The 15,529-nt window shown below is 37.8% G+C and overlaps 1 protein-coding gene across 1 annotated transcript in view; it reads left to right on the top strand.

The window, feature by feature from the left end:
* The window catches only part of LOC107664509 (protein spinster homolog 2-like), a 42,275-nt gene that overhangs the window by 19,656 nt on the left and 7,090 nt on the right, over nucleotides 1-15,529 (top strand). Inside the window, exon 2 of the mRNA XM_016455095.1 lies at nucleotides 3,351-3,416. Within this exon, the coding sequence (XP_016310581.1) occupies nucleotides 3,351-3,416 (66 nt within the window). The remainder of the gene's footprint in view (nucleotides 1-3,350; nucleotides 3,417-15,529) is intronic.

Here is a 15,529-nt window from a genome sequence, read left to right as displayed (position 1 = left end):
CTGAAGTTTTACGTTAATGTTTCAGTAAATTAACGACACATTTGGACGTTCATAGATTAATGGTCACATGACATGCAACTGAACAAATAAAATATTGTTTATTTAACATTTTATATTGATTTATTTTGAATTATTGGACAATGTACTTTGACACGAACTGACAACAAACAGTAGTATTAACATTAACAAAGATTCATAAATACTGTAACAAATGTATTGCTCATTGTTAGTTATTGTGGTAACACTTTAGTATAGGGACCAATTCTCACTATTAACAACTTGCTTATTAGCATGCCTAGTGTTAGTATATTGGCTGTTTATTAGTACTTATAAAGCACATATTTTGTATGACCATATTCTACATCCCTAATCCTGCACAATACCTAAATTTGACAACTACTTTACTAACTATTATTAAGCAGCAAATTAGGAGTTTATGTTAAAGGATTATGTTAAGTCGTAGTTAATGGTCTGTTAATAGCGACAATTGGTCCTTAAAGTGTGGCCGCTATTGTTTGTTAATGCATTAACTAATGGGCCCTTATTGTAAAGTGTTACCGGTATTTTAAAGATTAACTGTGCTAAACTAAACTCAACCTGGCTAAGACAGAACTGCTTGTGGTTTCCACAAACCCATCACTTTATCAAAATTTCACCATCCAGTTAGGCTCATCAACCATAACTCCTTCAAAAACAGCTAGAAACCTTGGAGTTGTGTCTTCTATCAAACCTCTACAATTAATCCAAAATGCCGCTGCAAGATTAATCTTTAATGAGCCGAAAAGAACACGTCACACCTCTGTTCATCAATTTGCACTGGTTACCAGTAGCTGCTCGCATTAAATTCAAGGCAATAATATTTGCCTACAAAACCACCACTGGCTCTGCACCCATTTACCTAAATTAATTACTTCAGAGTTATGTGCCCTCTAGAAGCTTGCGTTCTGCAAGTGAACGGCATATTATTGTGCCATCTCAAAGAGGCACAAAATCACTTTCACTGACTTTTTCATTAACTGTTCCCTCCTGGTGGAATGACTTGCCCAAATCAATCCGAGTCCTTAACCATCTTCAAGAAACGACTAAAAACACATCTGTTCCACCTTTATTTGACCCTCTAACTCTAGCACTTTCTATTCTATTTTAATTCTACTTTATCTATATTTATCTTCTTTTTTTATTTTTTTCTTTAAAAAAAAACAACAAAAAACAAACAAACACTAGCTTTCTATTTTTTCTATTATATCTACTTGTTTTTCTTTATGTGTGTGTGTGTGTGTATAATATTTATATATATATATGTATATATATATATATATGTATGTATGTATATATATATTTATATCTAAATCAGTGATTCTGATAGTGTTTAGGCCAGCAGAGAAGGCTTTGCTGGCCCTGACGGCCCACCACTGATATATATATATATATATATATATATACACCTTGCTACGTGTACTGCGTTAGGCTAACCGACACTTGTCATTTGCACTTATATATTGTTACTCTTCTGTTAGTTTTGACTGCTTTTATTGTCCTCATTTGTAAGTCGCTTTGGATAAAAGCATCTGCTAAATGACTAAATAAATAAAATAAAAAACTGTGAGTGTTACATGATAGCAAAGGTGATCTAAATGTCTTTTAATCAGTTCATTAGTAATAATTTTTAGAAGATGTAGCCTGGTGCCTACATATCTTCTGTATCATCTGACCATATCAAGTTGCTATATGGTTTGTTGTGTGTGTTTTGGCCGGGAGTCTAAAGAGCTCTTGATCAGGGCATTACTACCATTTTAATGTAATTGCAGCTTTCGTGTTGCTGCCTTTAAATCTTCAGTCTCTCATCTCCACATTCCTTCTTTCTGATCACTTTAAAGTGAGAAATTAAGCCTCTGGTGCTCTTTAACTGTCCAACTCTTCTCAGACATACACTTTGATCTTCCATTTGTGCAAAGCACACAGCATTCAGACACTTCTAAATGCAGGAGAGGCTGTAAACAGAGTCTGTGACTGACAGCCAATGAAATTAGACAAGAGCAATAGAGATCCAACATGCTTGATGTTATCTCTGATGTTACATCTCTCTAAATCACTGAACAGTCCTGTACGAATAGAGGAAGAGAGAAAGACATCCGCTTCACAGGCTTCACGCACCCAGATCAAACACCGAATGCCGCCGAACCGTCTCTTAATTAACTTTTCAGAGCTGCCTGGCTAATTACGTCATGCTTTTTAATGTCTTGTACAAACACAGACATATAACACAGGAGTGGCTGTGAGAAATAAAAATAGCAATTTGTTTCTGTTGCTGCAGTGGCTTTAGTCATCTTTGAGTTTCGCCTCGATCAGTTCGCGGTTTCCCATCGCACCCGTTTTGACTTGTCATTGGCACGTTGTAGCAAAGACGTACTGAGAAGAGGCACTTTGGCAGGTGCAGGCTTGTCCGCACATAGTGACAAATGCAACATTCCTGTCACACGAGTCACGCCACCTGCTCGCATTCCAGTGCAGTCAGTGTCTTTCCTTACTGTCTGCAACTCAAGGTACATTCAAAGTGCGTTTCTTTCTCTTTTCTTTTTTATTCTGAGGACATACCAATGCCTTTGTTACGCTTCAGCACACTTTGTATTTTATATTTGAGCATATTTTTAAAATTTTATTATTGTTTTATGGAAACATTGAAATATGCTCATGCTTTTCAATTGATTTTTTATATTTTAATTATATTAATTAATTACTTTTTAATGATTAATTATTAATAATTCGTTTTTAAAATGTTTAAATATAACATACTTTTAAATATAATCTTTATCAAATCCCAAAATGAATATTCATTTTTGCATACTGCACATTGTAATGTTCAGATTCCTAAATGTACTTGTTGTATTTAAAAAAAAAAATTATTATAAAGTTATTTTATTTTTCATTTATTCAAAATTGTGAAGAAATTAACCAGGAAAAAAGAGCAACTTATTATTATGGCCAGAATTTTAATATCAGTTTTGGTGATAACGTGCACCAGTAAATCGTGTGCAATAAGACCAGGAACATTTATTAAGAAAGTCAATTAAAAACATGCTGACTTCAAACTCAAACAGCCCAGTGTAGAAGTGTGTGTGTGTGTTCATCCATAGGATCCTACATAAGCCTGTAATTGTTCTGTTATTGAGGATCACAAGGAAGTGTAATGAAAATATTTTTAATTCTTTAACAGAAGATGTCTGAAAGTTCATTTGCTAATCATTTCTTCAAAAAGAAACTCAAATAGTCTTAACTCTAATTGTTGCGCTTAAAGGCTAAAATTTACACCAGAGCACAAATTCTAATGTCTCTCTGTCTCGGTTTCCCAGGTGTCCTCCTTGACATACAGAAACACTTTGACGTTAGTGACAGCGGAGCAGGCTTGTTGCAAACAGGTAAGTCTCTCATAATCCCATAATTACGTGGTTTTGCAATCATGCAGTGTGCACACACAGACTCTCTGACTTATATCACTGACTTGAGGTGGAAGAGAATACTAAAATCCATTAAGCTCCCTGCAGCCGAAGTGACAGGGTTAACAAAGGAGGAAAAAACTGTGAATGAGGTGCTCCAGCTCCACCTCCCTCCTCTCCAAAGCCAGTGTAATTTACTGTGCTTGAAGCACTTGTTAGGGTTTAACAAAACAGAGGACTGCCACAGTTGTGTGGATTGGATGGAGACCCACGCTGCGCTGTGATCTGTCCATTATTCAACAGTGCAAGGACATTACATACATTTTCCAATATTTCTATTAAAGAAAAAGACCACGTAAAACTCCAGTGAGGTACATGGGAAGCTGTAAATGTTTTTTCTTTTCAGTCTGGTTGTTACAGGAAACTGTAATAGTACTGCAGTGGATGCCCAACACTGTGAGTCCACTCTCCGGTTCCTTTTAATGGGAGGAAAAGACTAGTTTATTCTGGAAAACACACAGAGCTCTTTAGCTTAGAGATGCTTGTGGTCTGTCGCTAAGGTTTATAACGGCTAAAATTAAAAAAATGACTAATAATTGTTCCCTCATTATATGCAGATGACAGTGAAGTGTAACACATTATGACATCATTAAAGGTTATTTGTGGGGGGCTAGGGATCAGTGGATGTATACGGAGGGAGGTGAATGAGAGGGTTCAGTGTTCAAACGGCTGGCTTGTTCTGGGTCAGTTGGGGGTTTTGGAGGCCGTTGGGTTGGGCTTCCTGAACCGGGCTGGGTCCAAATCAAGTGGCTTTTGTGAAGGAGAGTCACTGTGTGGAGGTCCTATTGGAGCAGCCATATGAACACTAGCACACACAAACTGTACTTGTGTATGCAAACAGAGACGCTGCCATACACGGAGGCAAGAATATATACAACAAGCACACATAGGCTCATTGAGCGGTTGCATAGACAGGGATGTCTGCGATTCAGATCCAGCTCAATGTTAATCTATTGCCCCCATTCATTTGGTTTGAAAATATTAGAATAACTGGCCCATGGAGACCTCGGCACATAAACCTTTCAGTATTTAAGAGTGGGATATTTTAATTCTGGGTGAGAAGGGTGAAGTAAATATAAAAATCTACACCTCCTAAAACAGGATAAATCTAATTGGAAAGAAACAATTTTGTGAGGTTCATGCTTAAGATGCTAATTTGCAAATAGGGTGGAGCAAATAAATATAATTTTATTTATATGTATATACTGTATATACTACCATTCAAAAGTTTGGATTTTTTTAAGTGAGACATCAAGCTTAATTCAGCTCAATTATATTATATAACTGACTGTAGAGATGAGTGAGATATACAAAGGAAAACGTTCATTCTGTCAGACCGTAAGAAAGAGTTCTTCTCTGTTTTTGCTTAGCTGACCAATTTAGACTGCAGAAATCGTAGTCACTCACTGAAGAAAATGTGTTTTTGATTAGTCTGTAATTGGAAGCAAATAAACATTGCAATTCTGCTTGGCTAAGGTTAACCATAAAGTGAATGACTGCTTGGAAACTTTCTATAGGTTGATTCTCAGCAGGGAATTGGTACTTTGACAGCATGGCAGCCAATTATTGGTCTATATGCTACAGGAGGGATGCCACCTCTCATGCTGTGAAACTGTCATGAGAGTCACTCTAAACAGGGGTTAAATTGGGACGTTTGAGGTGAGAAACCTCAAAATCTGGCAAGATATGGCCCTACCAAAACAAACAAATAAATGTACAATAGGGGCTTTTAGTTTTTTTTTTCTAAATCTGGACTGGAGCAGGGAAGAGATGGAATGGAGTGAAGAACAATTTTTTCCCAGCACATGGGTTGCCATCAAGACATTACTGGTAGAGATTTCTTATTCTCTTTTAGCAGGCTTTTTTGTTATAGACATAAAAATATGATAGTCTTTGCGCTAAAAAAATCGAGCTTTAACAAAATATCAAAGCAAACCACATCCTGAACCACATCCTATGCCACCTAGAAAAATGTGAGCAGGGAAAAATCCCTTTGTTAAGCAGTGCATGGGGTCTGTGTTTACAGAGTGTAGAGAAAGTGTCTGCGGCAGGTTTAGTTTGGCCTCTGATCCCAGTCTGACCTCAGTCTTCACACAAGGCAACGAAATTTCAGATGCTCTGGCCATTGGCTGAGAACCTCAGTGTGAAAAGTTGGTTGAAGGGATGGCGTGCGATCAACTGGAGTGTGTCCTATTGTGACGTACTCTGATTTGTGTGAGTGGCACACAAGTTTTTTTGTTTGTTTTTGCACACACATCTGTTAGTTTGACAGAGCTAGCTTTTCCCAAATCTACAGACTGTGGCAGGATGTCTTAAAGCGCACATGGCATGGAGAGATGTTGAGATTAATGTCTTAAGGAATGTCTTGAGGAATAGCTGACTAAGGCAGTCTACCATAAAACAGGAGGTGAAATATAGTGACAGGTTGGGAGGAGGAAGCTTTTCATAATATAATTAAACTCATAGGCCTTTCTTTGCGAGTCGATCTGTCATGATAGTGTGTCATTGTCATAACAAAAGGAAGTAAACATACAGTAAATTAGTGAATGATGGGCTGTGGGAAAACTAGAGTATCTAGTACCACAGAGATGAGGTCATACCGCAACTTCAACACAGTGTGATTCAGGCCTAATGCATCATTGATTTAATGCGGTGAGTACCAAAACACTCATATTAACAAATCAAGGAGATGAAAGATTCAATTCCTGCAAAAATATTTCACGTATGTAAAATATTGGTTATATGATACATGTCTGGTTTGTGTCCTTCAAGTGATGCCCAGTGTCATATTTCCTGACAAATGCGTGTCTATACTCGATATTGACACACAGACTGCTCTCGTGTAACCTTATGAGGGCAATATTGACTTTATCTGGCTTTACACGATGTATTTTTGCCTGTGGCTGTCATACCTGTCAATCACCTCCTTGTCCACAAAGACAAGGCTTCTAGATCTTATCCCACTCCCAATGCTCTCTCATGCTTTATTTCTTTTAACCAAACCTCTATCAGACTAAGAGATATTAATTTTAGATTAGTGGGAAAGAGTAATTATTGTTGACACAGAAGAAGAATTGACTGTTTGCTAGCCACAACACCTGCAGGCAGTTCTGGACGTCTGCGTGATAGAAAATGGAAATAATGAAGATGGAATGAGGAAAGAAGAGAGGGTTAACTCGGATGTTATTACTGTCCCGAGGGCCTCCTCCTTGCTCTTTTGTTTAGTAGGTGACATCGGCATTTTAAGGATGGGTGTGGGGAATCTGGATGGCCTCTCTGCGAAATATTTGCTGAAGATGGATAGATGAGGATGAACTTTAGACAGCCGAATGCTAAAATTTCCTGTGGTCTAAGCATCAGTTTACTAGGTGGTCTTGAGTCATATGCAACCTAAAACCGAGACTGATTTTTAATCCTAAAAAGGTTTGTGATTGTTTTGACAGAAATAATTAGTAACTAAATAATTTTTTTGATTTACACAAAAAAAAAATGTGCTTGCTTGTCAGTGCAAAATATGCCACCACAATGATCATGTGATTGGACTGGTTGGCAGGTCATTGCTATGCATTTGCTAAAGGGGTTCAAAGTAGGGGGAGATGCAAATGTACCGTTTATAAAAAATTGTGAGTTAAATACTATAAATAATTGTCAGGTTTGCTGTGCTTGTTTGTAGGGTGCACAATTTGGCCAAATATTTTGTGATTACATATCAATATAACTGTAAAATACTACTACTACTACTACTATTACTAATACTAATTAAATAAATTATGTAAGGAATAATTGACGACGGGCCGTTGAATTATTAGAAAAATGATGCACACCCGAGGTGGTGATGTTATTGTGAGTAGGATTATTTCTTCTGCATCTCATCCAACGCCTCTTTTTTTGTGCAAACTGCGTGACCATAGTGTGCGTGTGCGAGCACGTGCGATTGCAGTAATTCCTGTGTGCTGTATAGGTACTGTATGCTAATTTCCGTTTTTACAGTTAACTATGCAAAGTGATATGGAACTGTAATGCGGTCAAGAGAGCTGCCTGGAACTATATTCGCCGTGCGTTTCCCTGAAAATAATCGCACACCTCAGAACGTTCATCAGCCAATCAGATTCAAGCATTCAACGGCCCCGTTTTAGCTGACAGCAGCAGGTTTATGATTTATCATAGCAAATTTGGGAAGATGGTTGGTGCATGTTGTGCACTGACATATCATGATTTTGGCTTTTTTTTATTTATTTTTTATTATGCATCCCTAGTTCAGAGTAGTTGTTAATGTGTTGTCTACAGACCGAAGTCAAAAAAGCCCACCCCAAATATCAAAGATATGAGTTTTTTCTGTCTGTTCTATTAGAAACGTAATAGCAAACATTTTAAGCTGGTGCATGATTTGAGGTATTATGGTATTTATGTCCATAGCACAAAAGGTGAGGGTTACCTAACTTTAATACTGAAGGTTATAGGTTTTGATTATGAGCTATAGTGACTAATAATAATTTTTATAAGGACGAAAATATGATACGGTATATTTCACTTTTCTGACGACACCGTAGAGACTCTAATTAGACTGTATTGCTCTAAAGGTCAAGAGGTCAGTGCCATCTGGTCAAAGATGGCAGCTCTTGTCTGCATGTGAGGTGTGTGTCTACCGCGGCCTCCTATCCCATCTGTCAAGGCAGGAGCGGACGCTGCTTTTGAATCCTGACACGACTCCGCTGAGTCCATGTCTTCGTCTAGCCGCTCCGTCTAGGGCATGTGTTGTATATAGCTGCAGTCAGTCTGTGGCCAGTGAATGACTGTAGCCCAGGTGCTTGACTACATCCACCCAGACAAAGAATGCACTATATTGAGAAGAAATTTCTGTGTGGATCGTGACCGTCAGGATATTGGCTTACATAGCCATGAGCCATTAAAATACATTATTTAAAAAATTGAGATGTCAACCACAGAAACAAAGGCCTCCTGTAGTACAGCACTTCCACTGTATGTTGACACAGCCACAATTGTCCCCTTCTCAGCTTTCGTTTTAATGGCGGATCTTACAGTTTCTGATTTCTTTGGCCTGGACAGCGAGGAGCTACTGTATCTGTGTATTATCAGCTGTTCACACTCAGACCACAGCTGTACTATGATATTCCTGCTTTCTTCTCCTCTCGGTATCATTAGGTTTCTCACAAGACATTGCTCTGTAGCTGTTTTAGCTGCACTGTCAATTTGACAAGCGTCTAAAAAATGAGTAAATGGATTCCACAGCAGGAAACAGACAGCGGGAGATGTGCTCGAAGGAGACGGACATAGACTAAGCGAGAGAGATGGAAATGAAAGAGGGAAAGTGCAGCACCTGCTCATCATTCCCACAGTCAATGGCACAGAGATGTAATGATCCACAGCCGTGTCAATGCGAAAACGGAGGGAAAAAATAAAAACCAATTTCTCTCTCCATCAGCCTGGCTCTGACACTGGGTAATGAGCAATCAATACAGCAAATCCACATCTCTGCACATGCTATGAATAGATATGTAGGTCTTTCAGCTTGAATCTGCTTTAGATCAGCCTGATGGGTGAATCTCACAAAGAAATGTCAGGGTCATATTTCAGCACAATTTTAAATAAATAAATAGCAGAATTTAGCAAATTTTTCTCCAAATTTCATATACATATGAGATATATATTGTATGTAATTTATATAATGTGTGTGAATAATTTTTAGGCCATGTCTCAACGGGGATGGGGGCGGGAGCTTCATTGATCCCCCTTAAACCCCATGCTTGCAGAGCTTCGTGCCAATCAAAACCCTGCAGCCAATCACAGCAAGCATTAACCCCAAAGCCAGGGAATGGCCCGCCTCAAATGAAATTCACAAAGGCATCCTATCTTTCATTTAAAGAGTCTGCTTGGACAGTTTTCCTCCAAAAATGGAATACAGGAACAGAGAGAGCAAATAAACAGACAAAAAACATCAGACCCAATCTGTACTGAAGCTCTCTCAGTGGTCAACACAACAAAGCATTTTTGACAATGACCCATAATAATCCCTCAGACATTAGAGTTAGATTAGGCTTGGCACAATCCCTGAGTATTTTCTTGTATGACGAAGACATGCACAAATCAATACAAGGCGAGGGTCTATTCTTCTCTGTCCCCTGTGGACTCAACCACCCATCCACACACAATAACATCTCTCAAGGTCAAACCGTTTATTATAGTACATTCAGGGAGAGAGAACATGGGTGTGATCCTTTGATATATTATGTTTGTACGTGAGGGTTTGTGTGCATTTGCACTTACCAACGTGAGTAAATTTGTCACATTGGTTTAAACAGCATTGGCAAGGACCTCAGCATAGACACACACATTTACACACACTGTCGTTTGAATGCTGGCCTATCATTAGATGTACAGCTCTGGGCTGGAGAGGAAAACTCCACACCCACTTTAAAAAAGCCCATATCCCACGCTTCTCACACACCAGCCCCCAGCTATAACATGGAGTCTAACCAGCCGTAAGCAAGGAAATTACAGGATATTATCTTTTCTCGACTCAATTCTGGTTTCTAACCAAGGCCGGTACTGTAAAAATACAGTTAAAGCTCCATTTCCCATGTACGGTTGACTTATTTTTACCTTTATTGTCCATAGTGAAGGAATCAGTGTCAGAACATATTTTCTGTGCTCTATTGGTAAATAACTGAGTGAGAGCAGTGATGCACCCAGTTTAACAACATTTTCTTACTGGGTGACAGTGTAGTGTGACAAGACGCTACATGATTTTTAAAAATATCACATTATATTGTGCATGAAACTTTAGAGTTGAGTGAAGTGAGCGAGTAAATCACAAATTCTGAACTATTCTGTCTTTCAAGTAGTCTTGGGAAATGTGATTAATTATAGTTTGAACAGTATATTCATTCATTCATTCATTCATTCATTCATTCATTCACAGAAAAAAAAACTGTCCAAAGAAACAATATACTGCTTCACGCGATTCACTTTTGGAAATCACTTTGTTTGAACAGTTCACTCAAAAGAACCTATCCAAAGAAAACAATTAGTTTTTTCACGCAATTCATTTTAGTAAATCACTTTGTTTGGACAGTTCATTCAAAAGAACCTATCCAAAGAAAACAATTCACTGTTTCACACGATTCATTTTAGTAAATCAGTTAGTTTGGACAGTTCATTCATTCAATAAAAAAAAAACGGTTCATTCAAAAGAATCTGTCCAAAGAAACGATTCACTGCTTCATTTCAAGTCCATGCATGGCATTTTATATCCTTCTATAGTGAAATAGGTAAATATTTCTGTTCGTCATTATGTTTGTTGCATAAATTTGTGCTTATAGTTCTAATTGATGCTTTTAGTGACAATTGCAGGGGAAAAAATTAATGAGTCATATTGGTGAAATGAATCAAAAGATTCTAGTTAATTAGAAATAGAAAATAAATCTGTTTAAAATTAAACTCTCTTGTATTTTGGGAAGCTAGCTTCAAAAGAGCTTTCCGAACACACCAAACTGATGAAAATTCTGAACATAAATCTTCATCTGGATTCGATTTATAACCTCCAGTGGACATTTAAAACATCTAGGCTATGGCATTGTTATTCTGTGTGTGGAAGGTTGTAAAAGTGCAACTGTGTTTCTTCAAAGAAGTGTGTTTCTGTGCATAATGTGTGCCTACGCACCATGTAAATGTCCCACACTCTCTGTGCTAACACTATTCACCTGGAAAGTGTTGAGTTGATCTTCCCTTTTATCAGTGGCGCTCCTCTCCTCCCTATTAGATCTGTTGAAAGGCACGCGTGCAGCTGAGAGCTAATAGTGAGTGGTGAAAAGCGTAATAACCTAACACCATTTACCACAACTTCCACATGCGGGCCACACAATCGCAAGGCTTCACCCCAGAACCTTGACAGCGCTGATCGTGGTGTATCAAAAAAAAAAAAGTCACTGCTACATTCTGGTACGCTACAAACAGTGTGGCCTATTTCAGTGAAGCTTTACCCAACAACTTACACATAATACGCCAAGAAACGTGCTTTCGCACACATAAATCAAACACACCCACAACCGGTACGCCAAGACTACTGAAGCCTGAAATAGTTTCTTTGAAATGGTTTGCAATGAAGTAAACGAGAGGAATGCTGGTGATGTTCAGCGGGTAGGCAGCCCTGTGTGTTTGTGTTGTGGTGAAAGCATCAGCTAAGCCCTTCATTGAGGCGGAATTCTGACGGAGGTATGCATGAGCATGAAGGTTAGGTGAGAAAAATCCAAAGGTGGAGTCTCTGGGTAGACGCACAGATACATCCGTCATAGGCATGACAGCAGCTTCGGTCTGGATGCCAAATGTCAATGCAAAATATCTGACAAACACTACAGGAATGGCCTGTGAGCAGTTCACAATAAGTGTTTCCAAACTATTCACAACATTTGAAGTATCAACATATATGCACACAAAAAAAAAGAAAAAAAAAAGATTGCGTTAACAGGAATTAATTAGCATTTCCATCAGATATATCGGTAGACATTCTAATACGCTAAACTTTTTCTCGCAAAACCATCCTTGGATGCAAACTTGCATATTAACATTTCCTGAAAAACCTTCATTGAGGTTTAAAGGTGAAGCATCAGGTTTTACTTTATAATGTTGCATAATTTTATGGGGAAATTGTAATGTGAACCGAGAAGAGAGCATACAACACCTCCCTGACAGATTTACAGTAAAGAGGAGAATCCAGGCTGAAAACTGGAATATTGTTCATACTTTCAGTAGCGGTATGCAACAGGTGTATGTGTTATGTGAATATGTTTTTGGGTGTCAAGCTTAGTCACTGTGTTATTAAAATGGAGCTGTCAGTTGCAATAACACTTTTCACAATAGATATTGTTCCGAAGCAGATTTAGAAAGATTAGTGCTTTGCATAGTTTTATGATACATCATCATTCAGAGCCTTTTGGCTCTGGGATTGCTAGGTTTTGCTTTACAAATACATTTTGTATACATTCTCATTGTTATTATGGAGACCGGAAAACCTTTACTGTAAGAGTTTCGCTCCATTACCATCATCTTCGTCATCTGTATCCTATACTGGACCTATGCAATCATAACTCTAATTGGTATACTTTTAGCTTTTTACCTTGTAGTATTTTTGCTAATTACTATTTTGCCTTTTTTGTATCTAAAAATGACCTGGGACAGGTCAGCCTCATTTACCAGCACTAATCCACAAACTCTTCCCGCTCTCCATCCCACACAGACCCACATTTTTGTTTCTAACCACTTTCACATAAGAAGTGCAGTTAATATGGGCGTACAGAAACAAAACAGCACCCTCCAATTCAAAATAATACTGCATGCTGTAAACCACATGAAAGTGCTTTGTGTTATTTTTCATTCAGTGCTCAATGTTATTCCCATTTTTAATTCTGAAAACTTCCAGCTGTCTTATAAAACACGTTGCATGCTTTGCGAATGCCACAATAAAGTGAAAGGAAAAAAATCTGAATGCTAACTGAATCAAGAACTGTCACCACTTCAGCCTTATCGCGATATAACTGCCTCTGCTCTTTGACATAAGTCCATTTAGCCATGTTTTAAGGACATCTCTATTAAAGTTTGCTTCGCTCAAGCACATTTCTAATGGGGGATGGAAAAAATCTTTATGGAATATTCTTTCTCTGTGTATGAGGAAGTGGAGAGATGGATTGTGGGTGGCTAATTCGTGGACAGGCTGCCCCTGAGCTAATGGCTAAGCATTTGTCATCAGGCTTTTTGAACAGTTTTGAACAGAACAGCCGCGTAATAGTCACTTGAAAGCTCTCCATCATTGCAGCTGTGACGCATCCGTTTTCCTTGCTGCTAGCACTAAACATTGACAGAAGTGTATGAGAAGTGATAGTGGATGGTATTTTTGCATGCATCTTTCCAGTGGCTAAACAGTTATGTAAGTTGCAGGATTAGGAGTATCAGCTGTTAGTTATGACATCAGAGCATTTTCTGTGTTAAAGACAGACTTATTTTCTACTTTAGAACAGCTACTAATATAAACTATGCTTTTATCCCTGATGTGATGTCTTGCATTTCAGTTTTAGGACCATTTATCTTGTTATAGGTGACTTCTGTTTACTGTGTTATTATATTCTTCATGAAAAGCTGAGCTTTGAATCTCTTTGTTCAGCTTCCACTATACTTTCATCTGTTTGCTTTGGCTTGATTCATTGCCTCTTTTTACTCTCAAACAACTCAACATCCTCTCATATTCTATTGAGGCCTCTATAGATTGTGAACACACAATGAGAAAAGACACATGCAGGTATTCAACCATCCACATACACAAATATACACAGACGGCTTCCTGTTTAATGTCACTTCCTCAGCATCTGTCTCTCTGCACCTGCAAAGTCCACAGACTGTCATTTGTCTGAGCACGCTGAAGAATGAATGGTTCGGACATGCATAATTCACTGTATCCGATTGTTCTGCGGTTTCAGGCGTATTACAGTAAACAGTTTAAAGTTAATAGTACAGTACCAGCCTAATATTTTCTATGAAATTTGTAAAATTACAACCAAAAATGCTCAAAGGGGACAGACAGTAAAGACATTTATAATGTAACAGAATATTACTATTTCAAATAAATATTAAACAGCTCAACTGTTTTCAAGATTTATAAAAAGAAATGCTTCCTGAGCAGCAAATCAGCATATTAGAAAGATTTCTGAAGGACCATGTGACACTGAAGACTGGAGTAATGATGCTGAAAATGTAGCTTTGCCATCACAGGAATAAATCACATTTTTCACAACAGTTATTTAAAATTGTATTCATATTTCAAAATATTTAAGTTTTTCTGTATTTTTAATCAAATAAATGCAGACTTGGTAGGCATTAGAAACTTCTTGCAAAAACATTTACATACCAAACATATTTCATGACAGGGTTAATGAACTTCAACAGTCAACAATAAAAACTGTACCCAAACTGCATTTCCTGGACTAAGTGTGACATACTGAAAATTGCTGACTAACAGTGGCCAGCCCTTATTCGTTAGAAATGCAGTACCTGCATACCTTCATGCACCTGACTCAGTCACTGTCCAGTGAAAATTATGTTCAGGTATGTTCAGCTAAAACAAAAACGAAACTCTACTCCAGTGGAGAGAGAATGCACACTCCTTGTCTACACTCTATTAGATAATGTTTGACTTCCTTACTTACCAACACACAGGCTCTTAACCATCTAAGGACTTGTTTTTCAGCTGACATATTTTAAATTGATATTCCCATGATCATTACCTGGCATCGTTTAACACGAGCAATTCCGTTGAATCAAAAAAAAGAATGTCACCAACGTTTCCTGGCAGGTAAAAGATCCTCTTTACAGATCAAAGCACAACATATTGCACTTGTAATCATAGCACAAATATGCCATTAATTTAGTCTGAAAACTGAATGGGAAAGTAAAGAAATATCTCCAAATGCTTTATTGTGCCATTTATAATGAATAATTAATAATAAAAAAAAAAAAAAAACAAGCAAGCATCACTATAAACACCTCAAACACTGCTGTATAACATAACAGCTGGGCACTGTTCTCACTGTGTTTATATTGTTTGAACATCACATTTAAAGGCCAAGGTCTGTCTATTAGATTACCCTAAATGCCTGGCTATAAGATTATGAGATCAAGAAGTTATGAAAACATTTGCAAAGCTAGAGAGAGCCGATAAGAGAAGTATGATGATTAGTCCAATGTAAAAATGCACTTTAAATGAACAACACAGTAGTTTCACTTTTTTCAGTGTATGATGAACACACTCCACTGGCTCAGCGGAGAGATTCCTAACAGAAGAACAGAAGGAGGACAATGAGAGTGTGCCCTCCATCAAGGTCAAATCATGGACTTGACTGTCAACTAAAGAGAGTTTAATAACTTGCACACGAAAGCAAACAGGCCTACATTCACACAAAGACACACTGATATAACAAACATGAACAACTGTGTGTTAACATGCATTTTACTCTCTCTCTCTCAGACTA

This window comes from Sinocyclocheilus anshuiensis, unplaced genomic scaffold (genome assembly GCF_001515605.1).
Source record: "Sinocyclocheilus anshuiensis isolate Anshui unplaced genomic scaffold, SAMN03320099.WGS_v1.1 scaffold403, whole genome shotgun sequence".
In the NCBI taxonomy this organism is placed as follows: Eukaryota; Metazoa; Chordata; class Actinopteri; order Cypriniformes; family Cyprinidae; genus Sinocyclocheilus; species Sinocyclocheilus anshuiensis.
This window is presented reverse-complemented; position numbering and strand designations above follow the sequence as displayed.